General features: G+C 43.0%; 1 protein-coding gene across 1 annotated transcript in view; it reads right to left on the reverse strand.

Moving 5' to 3' along the window:
- The window catches only part of LOC126252455 (juvenile hormone esterase-like), a 128,740-nt gene that overhangs the window by 49,718 nt on the left and 64,819 nt on the right, over nucleotides 1-14,203 (reverse strand). Inside the window, exon 6 of the mRNA XM_049953350.1 lies at nucleotides 5,096-5,252. Within this exon, the coding sequence (XP_049809307.1) occupies nucleotides 5,096-5,252 (157 nt within the window). The remainder of the gene's footprint in view (nucleotides 1-5,095; nucleotides 5,253-14,203) is intronic.

Below are 14,203 nucleotides of genomic sequence, written 5' to 3' on the forward strand. Positions count from 1 at the left end.
CTCAGAGGAACCCTGACAGCAACGCCACCATGTTGAATAATGCTTTTCATGCAGACACAGGACGTCGTGTTACGACTCAAACTGTGCGGAATAGGATGCATGATGCGCAACTTCACTCCCGACGTCCATGGCGAAGTCCATCTTTGCAACCACGACACCATGCAGCGCTGTACAGATGGACCAAACAACATGCCGAATGGACCGCTCAGGATTGGCATCATGTTCTGTTCACCGATGAGTGTCGCATATGCCTTCAACCAGACAATCGTCGGGGACGTGTTTGGAGGCAGTCTGGTCAGACTGAACGCCTTAGACACACTGTCCTGCGAGTGCAGCAAGCTAGAGGTTCCCTGCTGTTTTAGGTGGCATTATGTGGGGCCAACGTACGTCCCTGGTGATCACGGAAGCCGTAGCGGCTGTACGATATGTGAATGCTATTCTCCAACCGATAGTGCAACCACATCGGCAGCACATTGGCGAGGCAGTCGTCTCCATGGACAACAATTCTCGCCCCAATCGTGCACATCTTGTGAATGAATGACTTCCTTCAGGACAACGACAACACTCGACTAGAGTGGCCAGAATGTTCTCCAGACATGAACCCTATTGAATGTGCCTGGGATGGATTGAAAAGGGCTGTTTATGGACGACGTGACCCACCAACCACTCAGAGGGTTCTACGCCGAATCGCCGTTGAGGAGTGGGACCATCTGATCAACAGTGTCTTGATGAACTTGTGGATAGTATGCCACTACGAATACAGGCACGTATCAATGCAAGAGGACGTGCTACTGGGTATTAGAGGTACCGGTGTGTACAGCAATCTGGAAGACAACCTCTGAAGGTCTCGCTGTATGGCGATACAACATGCAATGCAATAACAAGGGCAGAAATGATGTTTATGTTGATTTCTATTCCAATATTCTGTACAGGTTCCGGAACTCTCGGAACCGAGGCGATTCAAAACTTTTTTTGGTGTGTATATATGCTGCGTTGTTGTGGTTGTGGACTTCAGTCCGAATACTGGTTTGATGCAGCTCTTCATGCTGCTCTATCCTGTGCAAGCCTCTTCACCTCCGTGTAACTACTGCAACCTACATCCCTCTGAATCGGCTTACTGTATTCATCTCGTGGCCTCCCTCTACGAGTTTTACCCCACACGCTTCCTTCCGGTACTAAATTCGTGATCCCTTGATGTCTCAGAATGTTTCCTACCAACCGATCCCTTTTATGGTCAGGTTGTACCTTAAATTTATCTTCTCTCCTATTCAGTATCTCCGCGTTTGTTAAGTGATCTACCCCTGTAATCTTCAGCATTCTTCTGTAACACCATATTTCAAAAGCTTCTATTCTCTTCTTGTCTAAACTATTTATCGTCCATGTTTGACTCCCATGCATGGCTACGCTCCATACAAATACTTCAAGAAAGGACTTCCTTACACTTCAGTCTATATTCGACGTTAACAAATTTCTCTTCTTCAGAAACCCTTTTCTTGACATTGCCAGTTTGCATTTTATATCCTCCCTACTTCGACAATCATCAGTTATTTTGCTTCCCAAATATAACAACTCATTTAATGATTTAAATATCTCATTTCCTAGTCTAATTCCCTCAGCCTCGTCTGATTTAAGTCGACTACATTCGATTATCCTCGTTTTGCTTTTGTTGATCTTCATCTTCTATCCTCCCTTCAAGATACTGCCCATTCCGTCCAGTTGTTCTTCCAAGTCCTTTGCTGCCTCTGCCAAAATTGCAATGTCATCGGCAGACGTCACAGTTTTTATTTCTTCTTCCTGGACTTTAATCCCTACTCCAAATTTTTCTTTTGTTTCCTTTACTGCTTGCTCAATATACGGATTGAATAACATCTGGGATAGTCTACAACCCTGTCTCACTCCCTTCTCAGCCACTACTTCCATTTCGTGTTCCTCGACACTTATAAGTGCCCTCTGGTTTCTGTACAAATTGTAAATATCCTTTTTCTTCTTGTATTTTATCCCGCCACCTTAAGAATTTGAAAGAAAGTAATCCAGCCTACACTGTCAAAAGCTTTCTCTAAGCCTACAAATGCTATAAATGTAGGTTTGCCTTTCCTTAACCCATCTTCTACCAGAAGTCGTAGGGTCAATATTGCCTCACATGTTCCTGCATTTCTCCGGCCATCTGCTTTCTTTGGAACTGGGATTATTATATTCTTCTTGAAGTCTGAGGGTATTTAGACTATCTCGTACATCTTGCTCGCCTGATGGAAGAGTTTTGCCATGACTGGCTCTCCCAATGTGGCCAGTACCTGTAACGGATCGTTGTGTACACCCGGGACCTTGTTTCTACTTAGATCTTTCAGTGCTTTGTCAAAGTCTTCATGCAGTATCATATCTTCCTTCTCATCTTCCTCTACGTCTTCTTCGATTTCCGTAATTTGTCCTTATGCATCCTTTCTATAGACCCTCTATATACTCCTTCCACCTCTCTGCTTTCCCTTCTTTGCCTATGACTGGTTTTCCATCTGAGATCTTGATATTCACACAGGTGGTGTTTTCTTCAAATTTCTCTTAATTTAGCTTATGTGCTGTACAATGATATAATCTTGTAGGTACATCCAGTGGTATTTGCGCCTACTGTCTACGAAATGTGCTGTGAATGGAGTTAGTGGTAAAGAAGCAATAAAGTAAAACGTCAGGCATAATGCGGCAGTTTTTTTCTTCTCTCATCTCAGTATTTGACGTCATATCTCCTGAACTATGTGTCGTAAAATGATATATCTTTTGTAGGTACATTCAGCGGCAAATATGGGCAGTGTCTGTTCAAATGTTTGTGAAATCTTATAGGACTTAACTGCTAAGGGCATCAAATGGTTCAAATGGCTCTGAGCACTATGGGACTTAACAGCTATGGTCATCAGTCCCCTAGAACTTAGAACTACTTAAACCTAAGTAACCTAAGGACAGCACACAACACCCAGCCATCACGAGGCAGAGAAAATCCCTGACCACGCCGGGGCTAAGGGCGTCAGTCCCTAAGCTTACACACTATTTAACCTAAATTATCCTAAGGACAAACACACACACTCATGCCCGAGGGAGGACTCGAACCTCCGCCGGGAGCAGCCGCCCAGACCGCTCGGCTAATCCCGCGCGGAGGCAGTGTCTGTAACAAGTGTTGTGAATAGAGGTAGTGGCAACGAAGTAATGAATGTGAACGTCTTGCATGATGCTGTAGTTTTTTACTCACTTAAATTACGACGTTGTATCTCGTAACTAAGAGCCCTACAATGATGTAATTTTTCTGATACATTCAGTGGTATATGTGAATACTGCCCGCAAAATGTGTTACGAATACGGTTAATATTAAAGAAGTAATGCAGTAAAACTCCATGCTTGATGTGGCATGTTTACTGTATGAACAGCGACGATGTTGGAGGGGTAAACTTTTTTCTTTCATCATTTTGTGGGGGTCATCAGCGAGAAAAACTTTCTTAAAGGTTTGACAATGTGTGTAAAGTTTGCTGCAAGTGTCTAAGTGCTCTCGAATAATGGCTGACTGAAGGATGGGTGTTCTCGCATCCTGGGCTACAATCCTTTTTCACCTGCACCCCTTTGATTGGTGTGTGGTTCTTACGCCACAGTGATTCTTCCTGACAGTAGATGATACGTATACTAAGTTCGGTGGAAATCAGTCCAGTGGCTTACGAGGAGATATGCTGTACACACACACACACACACACACACACACACACACACACACACATTGGTGAGCCAAAACATTATGACCACGGCCCAACGCAATGTTGGATGCCGCCAGGTAGCGCTGTGGGCACGTGACGCTGTAACGAAAGTATATAAGCTGAGCAGACACGGACGGGGGATCACCGTAGCGAAGATATGGACTGCAAATGGAGAAATCCATTGAGATAAGCGAATTAGACAAAGGGCAGATTTTCATTACGCAGAACCTGTGAACGAGTGTCTCGAAAACGGCGAAGCTGGTCGAATGTTCACGTCCTACTGTCGTGAGCATCTACAGAAAGAGGTAGGACAGTAAAACTACCACTAGGCGCTAAATGGGTGGACGTCCATGACTCTTCAGAGAACGTGGGGTTCGGAGGCTTCTCTGCTCTGTAAGGTAGGATAGAAGGTGATCTGTGACATCTCTGACGAAAGAGCACAATGCTGGTGCACACGCAAGTGTTTCGGAGCACAGATTTCATCTTACATTATTGAACATCGAGCTCCACAGCAGACCACCCGTGTATGTTTACACGTTGACCCAGTGACATCGTCAATTATGATTGCAGTGGGAATGGGAGCATCGGGATTCGACCGTCAACCAATGGAAACATGCCGGCTCTTCGTGTGAATCATATTTTTGCTGCATTAGGTCGCTGGTAGTCTCCACAAACGCCGTCATCGAGGTGAACGGCGACTCGAAACTTGCAGCGCACCACGGACGCAAGCTTGTGGGAGCAGTGTTATGCTAAGGGAGTCATTATTCTGCGTTTGCATGGGACCTGAGGTAGTGATCGAAGACACACTGACAGCTGCCATCTGCATCCCTTCATGTTTGATGTCTTCCCCGACAGAGACGTCTTCTTTCAGCACTATAATTGTCCGTGTCTCGTGCCAGAACCGTGCTACAGTGGTTTGACTAGCTTTATACTGATGACGACAAAATTCGCCTGATGCAAATCCTATGGAACCCATCTCGGTCATTATCAGGCGCCATCACAGCGTATGCAAATCAGCACACGTGACCTGTGCGTAGACAGCTAATGCCACATACCTCCAAAAAAATACCAACAAAATGTCGGATCCCTGGTTCTCAGAACCAGTGATGTATTTCGTTCCAAAGAGGAACAAGAGAGCTATTAAGCAAGTGGTCATAATGTTTTGGCTCATCAGTATACATCCGTTTTTATAATTTATATGTATTCTAAGGAAGATAGGAGGTTTTGCCTGTATTGTCACTGTTGTGAGAAGTTCTTCAATACCTTACAGTTCCAACGCATCGAAATATTCGTTTTTTCCCCCTCAAACACTGAAGCAATCGAATCACGGCTGTATCAACGACCACAGAGGAGATGCAATGGTCTTTTACCTCCTGTAAATACGGCTCCTTCTTCTGAATTAACTCCTACGAGCCATGGAATAGCAGAGTGAGGCTTTAAGTTCAACGGGTTGTCGGACAGGAAAGAATCTTCACTTTTTTTCTCCACTACTGGGCGTACTTGCGCCATAGGACAGAAGAACCATTCCTGAAACAGACGAAACAATACAATAAAGTACCTTGTATAAACCATCGTAGTCATAATCGTCATCCAGACCTTTGCGTCCTTCAAAAAAAGTGTCACTCCGCTGAAAAAATCATATTGATATTTTTAGTGCTGACAGAATCTTCCAAGCTGCAGTTTTCACGTTTCATTTCAGACTGAATAGCATATCATGGAAAACTTTTTGCTGACAAGAAACAACATAACTAATTTGCCATTAGCTGTCATTCAAATATTCAATATGTATCGCCGAGCTGTTACTGAAAAAACGGAAGACAGTAACGGAATCCAAACAGTTGAAATTCAAGACTTGATAGACTGTAGTTAGGCGTCTTTAACACATGGGCTTCTTAATTTTTAGCAGTGTAACAGAGATGTCTCGATAGAATTTGGTGAGTTTTCTTGCAGGAAAAAGATGGCGCATAGAAAATCTGCTGAAGAAGCTGGATTCCTACTTACATGGATCAAGAATGTAGTGATTACGAAATATATTCATAGGTTGTAAAACTAAGTTATATCTCGTAGTAGAGAAAGTTCTCTAGTATAGTCCCAGCCTTTCATTAAAAAATGCAAATGTTTTCAATCTGTAATGGCGTTCAGGACAGCACTGTTTACTTATAAATCAATTAAATTAACTACACTGCTGGCCACCGTAAATGCAACACCAAGAAAGACAAGAGGTAGCACAACAAAATTTATTTTGTAGATAACATGTTGACCAAGTATCAAATGATTACGTTTACAGACGTCTGTGACATGTGGTTCCTGCCAGAATCAGTAGCCAGAGTAGCCGCCATTGTGGGAGATCACCGCTGCCACACGTCTCGGCATTGAGTCAAAGAGACGTTGGATGTGTTCCTGGGGTACAGCAGCCCAAGCAGCTTCCACACGTTGCCAAAGATCATCTGGTGTGGCAGCTGGGGATGTAATCTGGGTCACTCGTTCAGCAACCATGGACCACATGTTTTCTATCGGCGAAAGATCCGGAGAGCGGGCCGGCCAGGGAAGCAATTCAATCTGGTTATTGACGAAGAACCTTTGGACAATGCGTGCCACGTGTGATCGCGCATTATCCTGTTGAAATATGGTTGTGGCCGAGCCCTGAAGGTAAGGAAGGACAACTGGCTCCAGCACCTCGGATATGTAGAGCCGGCTATTTAAAGTACCGGCAATGCGTACTAGAGGCGTGCGAGAGTAATATCCAATACCGCCCCATACCGTAATACCCGGTGCAAGACCAGTGTGGCGGTGCATAATGCAGCTGTCCAGCATCCTCTCTCCACGGTGTCTCCACACTCGAATCCGACCATCGTGGTGCTGCAGACAGAAGCGTGCCTCGTCAGTAAAGACAACGTCATTCCATTCTGCCGTCCACATCCGTCTGTCATCACACCATTGGCGACGGAGACGTCTGTGGTTCTGCGTCAATGGTAGACGAAGCAATGGACGTCTTGCGGACAGACCACTCTGCTGTAAACGGCGTCGAATGGTACGCACAGACACTGGATGATGCGTTACAGACGCAATGTGCTGTGCTATGGTTCGGGATGTCACTGAGCGATCCGTCACTGCCATGGGCACAATTTGCCTATCAGCACGTGCAGTGGTGCACCGAGGTGAATGCGATCGACCACGTCAGTCCGTCGTACCCTCCTGCATCCAACGGTCACATATCCGTATTACAGTTGTTTGGTTTCGTCCAACACGACTAGCGATTTCTCTGTATGATAATCCACAATCTCGGTAAGCCACTATCCTTCCTCTGTCGAACTCGGATACTTGATCAAAAGATGTTCGATGTTGTCTACGAGGCATAACTGATCGTCTTGTGAAACAACCACAAGGTAAACACACGTGCCGAACGTACACTCGTCGAAATCGCCAAGCCTTAAATGGCGCTGTGAGGTGGCGCCACAGGCGCGCGTGATGTGCGTCTACGTTGAAATTCAAATCAGTTGCATATCTCATCGCTGCAAACTCATGGTGTAAATTTCACTTGATTCGGATGCTTCCTTCAGGGTGTTGCATTTACGGTGGCCAGCAGTGTATATTAACTTCCAGAATACTGCGTTTGCACAGAAATTTAAAAAAGTTTCGACGTCTCAGTAAATACATAATAATATTTCTCAAAACGGGGACGAAATCAAGACTTTCTTTATTACAAACATGTAGAACAAGAGGGAAAAATTAGATGTAGATTTTAATGTTACCAATATCGAAAGAATCTGACAGAATATTCAGATTTGTTTTTAAAATAAGCAAAATATATTACATAGAAATCATTTTAATGCGTGCAACAACGCGTTTACATTCTGACCATGAAGTGTAAGATCTCAAAGAAGAGCTGCAGAAGCTGATAAAGTCAATCCCACTAGAAGGTAATATTGGAAGTTTTTCACGTGACAGTAATATAAAAACTAAAGAACGATTGTTCAGTGGAATGCTTCGGATACGACACCAGAAATGGCAGGTCACACATGAGAACAACTATCAAAGCAGAACTACATGTTCGCCTCCAAAGCCATTCCCAGAAATAAAACAGATAATTAACGTCGCAAGGACTAAACAGAACTAAAAATGAAATTTACAACATTTCTTCAAACAATTAAGAAATTGTGGAGTATGTCACGGACCTAACCCAACTTTATATTATCAGGTGATCATAGACTCCTGTGAGTAAGCATAGGCCGGACGAATACTAAAGAGATCATGAACACCAAGGTCAGGAGGAACACAAGAATCGAATCGGGTCACTATCTTACAGAAGTCCAGTGCTAGTAGATTCCAAACAGTGGTAGACAGCTCCAACTGAAAAAAGCAGCCGGAAACATGTAGATAAACAGAAAAAGGATGCAAACGAGCCAAATACAAGAAAGGAACTGAAATATATAATGAATGGGATGCTGTGCAGCAGAACATTGGGAAACAGGCTGACATATTAGGAAAGAAAAATCAGAAGTAAGCAGCTGTGGTTGAACAAGTACTGTGAGGAAGCGGTAGAGAACAGCAGAGAAAACTAGGGAGACTGGACTCGGAAAAAAGGTTTTCAAGGAAAAAGGAAGGAAGCGGTCAGAAGTATAAGATGGATCAGAAGACAAAGGATGAAATAGGAAGTGGACGAGGTTGAGAAGAACTACAGAAGAACAAACTTTTGAGTCTTCTTTGGGAAATTCATAGAGAGTTTGACTGGATAGAAGGTCAGAGAACAGTTTATAAGTGTGTAAGGTGTCAGGCAAAGCCAACACCTTCTATGAAAACCCTGATATGATAGCAAATCCGGCAGTATGTCACATAGCTCCGAATAAATCCTGACATTAAATTAACCAAAGTTATACGATCAACGAGTGAGCAAATGGAATACCACAGACTAACACAAGAACGCCTAAATGCATGTCATACCTTCCCACCGTGAAACACACGCAGTTCCGATGGGAGAAACGAGTACAGAAGCCGAGAGCAGAGTCGTGTAAGCTAGGAGGCCCTACGATAAGGGACGGACACCCACATCGCCAAGAGCAGCCTCCAGCCCATGTTAAAAGATAGAGCCCTCCAGAAGAACAGTATAGAACTTACGATAACACTAAAAGGGCCACACCAGCTGCAAGTTTTAGTGTGAGACTATACGCGTCTCTGTTACGTTGCAAACATTAAAAACATTGCCCCACCACGAAAAGTGTAACGTTTCTCATTGGATAGACAGAATTTTTGTAGGCGGAGCTTAAGTTTAACATTGAGACCCTGATTGGTCAGTTGAAAACACAGCTTGATATCTTTTTCTGAAACCCACTTAAGTAAATTTTAGTAAGGAGAAGTTAGAGAGAGTTGCTTCCGAGACGGCGAGGTGTGTGGAGCTGCGCCGCCCACCGCCGCTGACGCTGCCTAACCACCGACAAGGTAATGAACGCACGCGATGCCGCATGAGACCGCATAAGGCTTCACTCAGAACTGCAGAAGTCTCATCTGTTACATCCCCTTTTTACGTAAAACTAGTGTCGATCGTCAATTAAACTTCGTGGCATTCACATTTGCTACTGGAAGTTAAAATCTGAAACGCGATGATTTTTCTGTTATATAATTATTGAGAAGCCACATCAGCCACTGTGATTTACGACACGTTAATTAAGTAATTAAACGTAATTGAGGGTCACTGTAGACCATTTTGATAGTGTTCGCTTTTATGAAACTTAATTTAAACCTAGATTATAGATGTGTTAAGGCATAGGTCATCCTACGGTCCATTGTTGAACTTGGAAACCCATTCAGGGAATATTCGTTCACATTTTTGTTGAACGCAGTTGGTTTTTATCATCCTGTATTAAAATACTTCCTTTCATCAATAGCGCAATTTATAAACAATGTTTTGTGAGTAGAATAAAAATTCCAATGGTAAACTTAACTGCTTTTTCGACGTTATTTTACCAGCTAACTAAAAATAGGAAAGCCTTGAACCCCTTCCACTAAATTTAGTTAGTATTAAGATTCTTTTACAGGGAGTGCAATGGAGCTGACGCTGAAATCATTAAGTATTTGATTATATCATCGCTAGTGTCACTGAACTCTTCTGAACTCTACATGTCATGTGTGGTCTGGCATCTCCTTACCAGCAACAGGTCCCAGGTTGAAACTAGTCAATTCCCTAAAACAACACGCTCAGAGCATCGTTGAGCGAAAGTGGTAGGGAGACACGACTTAGAACAAACAGACACCACGCAGAATGTTAGAAGTGATCAGAAAGACGAACTAGCCTTTAGTGTGAAGGAGAAGATACTTGCAGATTACTTGCACTATCTTAGAGGTATAATTGGGGTAGACAAAGATGTGTGTCACACCTTCCAACTAGAGATGAGGTCGAACAAGCCATAGTCCATCTAAAGAACAATAAGGCAGCTGTAGAAGATTGGGTAGCAGCCGATATGATAAGTGGGGAGGCGACAAGGCGATAGGCAACATGACCAACGTTAACTGTCAGATTCGGAGAAAAAGACGTTACCAGAAGAATGGAAGAACAGAGTCATAGTACCAAAACATAAGAAGGAGGACAACAGGGATGAAAACAATTACAGCGGAATATCGCTACTGGGGTTCGGCTAAAAGCTGCTGTCAAAACTCCTCTTCAATAGACTAGAAAAATAGATAGGAATGCAGTTAGAGACTATCATGCGGGATTAAGGAAGGGAAGGGGATGTGTAGAACGTAGGGCATTAAAGATCAAAAAGACAGTAGTAACTTTCGTGGACTTCATGAAAGCATATGACTCCATTGAGAGACAAACTCTTGGTAGGATCCTGAAGAACATGGACTTGACGGCACTACTTAATAACTAATGTTGGAAATTTTGACAGACATCAAGGCAAGGGTGACATTCAGAGGAGCACTAGGAGAAAAGTTTGAGATTAAGGCAGGTGTCAAATAGTGAGATCAACTGTCACCGATTTTGTTCACCATAGCACTGGGCGAAGTGGTCAGGCAGTGGAGAGGAATAAACAAGAAATGGCACTGCCAAAGACACATCCTGGGAATAAAAGGACAAGGGCCCAACTAGATTGTCTATCGTTTGCAGACAACATAGGGATAGTAAGTGCAGGAGCAAACGCAAAGACTCAGCTTGACAACTTAAGCGAGATAGCCAGAAGGATGGGACTGAGGATCGCCTACAACAAGACAAAGACTTTGATTACCAGTAGGGACTGTAAAACACCGGAAGGTACCATGCAGAAGGTGGATAAATTTTAATACGCCAGATGAACATGGCAGGAACAAATAGGGGCGTGGAGGCAATAACACAGAGGATAATGAAGATGAGGTCGGCCTTCTGTATAACCAGAATATATACAATAAAAAAATACATCCACAGACGGAAAGATCGGAAACTACAAGACAACGGTGAGGAATGTAGTATTATATGCTGCTGTGAAGATAACATTAGGAAGAAATTGAGCAGAACAACTAGAGAAAGAAGAGAGAAAAATACTGAACAAAATACTAAGCTCTAAAAGAGGTGATGAGAGATAGTTGCGAAACCTAGGGATAACTGTACCTGGACATGGAGATAACATCAGGAGAAACCAGATTATAAAGGGTACGGTTTGCCGGACATGAATATGGATAGAATGACAGAGTGTGGGAAACAGCAGGGAGGGCAAGTGGAAGGACAGGACCCAAGTTGGTTGTTGATCTCTGGAAGACTTGGTAGAAATTGTAGATCAAGGTGGAAGAAAACGAAAAGCCGAGAAGCAAACACACATCGCCGACCAGTAAGCCAGGGATCGACGATGGGAAAGGATACAGGAAAAAAATAGTTACCAGTGGAGCAGACAAGAGAAGAGGGTACTGAATGTCTCCGAAGACGAGCGGAAAAGAAGAAGAGAAAGGTTGAATATTTTCTGGGAAGAGAAGAGGAAACTGCAACCCATGAAGGGGCTACCCATAGTCCTACAGAAGCCATAACGCAAGAAGAAGAAGAAGAAGAAGAAGAGTCACAAAGGCAAAAAGAAATTGAGTCATCAGGCAGGAAGTCACAAGTCCAGGTTTCAATATTTAAAAATAGCGAGGTTTCTAGACTAAATTAACCAACAATTTAATGCAAACATACACGTAAAAAAGCGCTTCTGAAAAGGGGGGCGCGGGGAGGAGGAACGTGATGGAATATATTTTCGTAGACACTGGCAGCTAGAGTAAAATTCTTCTGGACTGCAGGCAACATAATCTAGTAAAATACTGAATCAAACAACGTTTCGTGCAGTGTGCAATAAAATAACATAAAATCGAATATGCATTATAACTGATAGTGTTTAAGTTGTCAGCAATGTTAGGATGTAAGTTATAAGCTATAGTTTGATGGAAATAATGTTTTCCACGAAAACTTGGGCACTTCAGACTTATCCAGGCTCTTTGGGAAGATGTACGTTTGTAACATCTTTGTAACATATTTTGTTTTCACATAAACACTGTGAGTCATGTGTGAGGATTTTTGTACACTAAAGGAGGCACAGTACCAGTAAGTAAACAGACGAGTAATACTGTTTGCTAACATTAGCAATAAAACATCACAAGATATATATAAGGACTGCAGCAGTAGAAGAGAGGCAGAACAACACACCCACACAAACATCACACAAACGCGTCGTATTACGCACGAAAACATGTAACTGGTGCAGTGATTTATTACTTAAATCATAAATTAGTAAACCTTAAAACTATCGCAATGTACCGTTGAATCACATGTAATGTATTGCTGAGCTAATCGGTACTTCAAAGGAACTTAGAAATGATGTCTTCGATGTTTCACAGAGCAACTGACAGAAAGTGAAAAGCTCTATGTACTGCATCTACATCCAAACAGGTAATCGATTTGCAATATATTAACGAAAATTAGGCATTCTGATATTACGCCGAGATCATCTCAGATGTTTTGAAGCTGTTGAACATACAGGGCGATTCAGCAACTCCTACCGCTGTCGTTTTGTGCAGCCCTAAATGTTATATATGGTGTTCACAAACTAATTGCGAGATTTTCATATCGCTCACTCGCTACGTGCAGGCTATTAGCTTTACAGAAGAAATGAACAGCGTCTTTTTTTTGTAGGGAATTTAATGTAGCTAAAATTTATACCGGGATACGTCTGCGCTAAATGCCATAATTTTCGAGTTATTTGAGAAAAACGTACAAAAGTAACATTAAAACGTACCCCCCCCCCCCCCCCCATATCCAGCGACTGCACGAACCACGAACTATTCCCGCTATTCGACCCTTTTTTGTCTTTGTTAACTAGCCTAATTAGGCCATCGGCTTGGCCGAGCACTTACAGATAATAGACGTGACGTTAGTGTAAATTATACCTAACAATTTAGTGAGTTTTAAACAGCACGAAATAAACAATTATGTGTTGTGATCGAAAGACCTTCTGACTAGGAAACTGCAATGATTGTAAGGGCTGAGTCTGGATCGAACCGCCAATGTAATTACTTTTAGCATAATGTTTACAAAAGTCGGCTTTCTTTCATTACCTTCAAGAGCACATTTAAAATAATACTGTTAACGAAACAGACGACTATGCTGTCAGCGTAATGACACAACCAATAGACACCAAAAAAGGTCGTTTGTCGATAACAGTTCGTGTAGCCGGAAATTTTTGTACAATGGTAGGAGGGAGTGCCACGAAAAACAGACTACAAATCCTGAGTGGTGAGGGATGAATGTGGGTGTGGAGATGCGTTTTAATATCTCTTTTGTAATTTTTTCTTGAATAACTCGAAAACCGGAGGCCTACAGGGAAAACGAGTCCCAGTACAAAATTTAACTAGATTAAATTTTCTACAAAAATTCTACCATTCTTTTGTTCTGTAGGAGTAATAATATGCGCGTAGCGAGTGAGAGAATATGAATATCTCGCATGTGGTTGTTGAAGGCTAGATATAACACTGCGGACTGCATAAAACAGCGGTAAAAAAGTGATTGTACGGCGTCAGTGGCCGGGAGTTCCCAGGCGGGAAGTTCGGCCGCCAAGTGCAAGTCTTATTGAGTGCGACGCCACAGTGGGCGACGTACGCGTCGACAATGGGGATGAAATGAAGACAACACAACACCCAGTCCCTGAGGGGAGAAAATCTCCCACCCAAGCAGGGAATCGAACTCGGGCCCCCTTGCGTGGAATTACAACGCATAACACAGCAGTAAGGACAGCAGTCAAGAATCACAAGAGGAAGAGGTATACTGGGAAAAGGCCGGATGAAACGGCAAGATTTCGGTTAGGTTTCCTCATGGTCAGACAGAGATTCCGAAATCAGATGCTGGATTGTAAGGCCTACGTATCCAAGAGCAGATGTAGACTCAGATCATAAAGTGCTACTGTTGAAGATTAGGCTGAAGTTTAAGAATCAGGAAGAATCAATACGCAAAGAAATGGGATACTAAGGAATGACGAGATACTCTTCAA

The sequence above is a fragment of the Schistocerca nitens genome, chromosome 4 (genome assembly GCF_023898315.1).
Source record: "Schistocerca nitens isolate TAMUIC-IGC-003100 chromosome 4, iqSchNite1.1, whole genome shotgun sequence".
Taxonomy (NCBI): Eukaryota; Metazoa; Arthropoda; class Insecta; order Orthoptera; family Acrididae; genus Schistocerca; species Schistocerca nitens.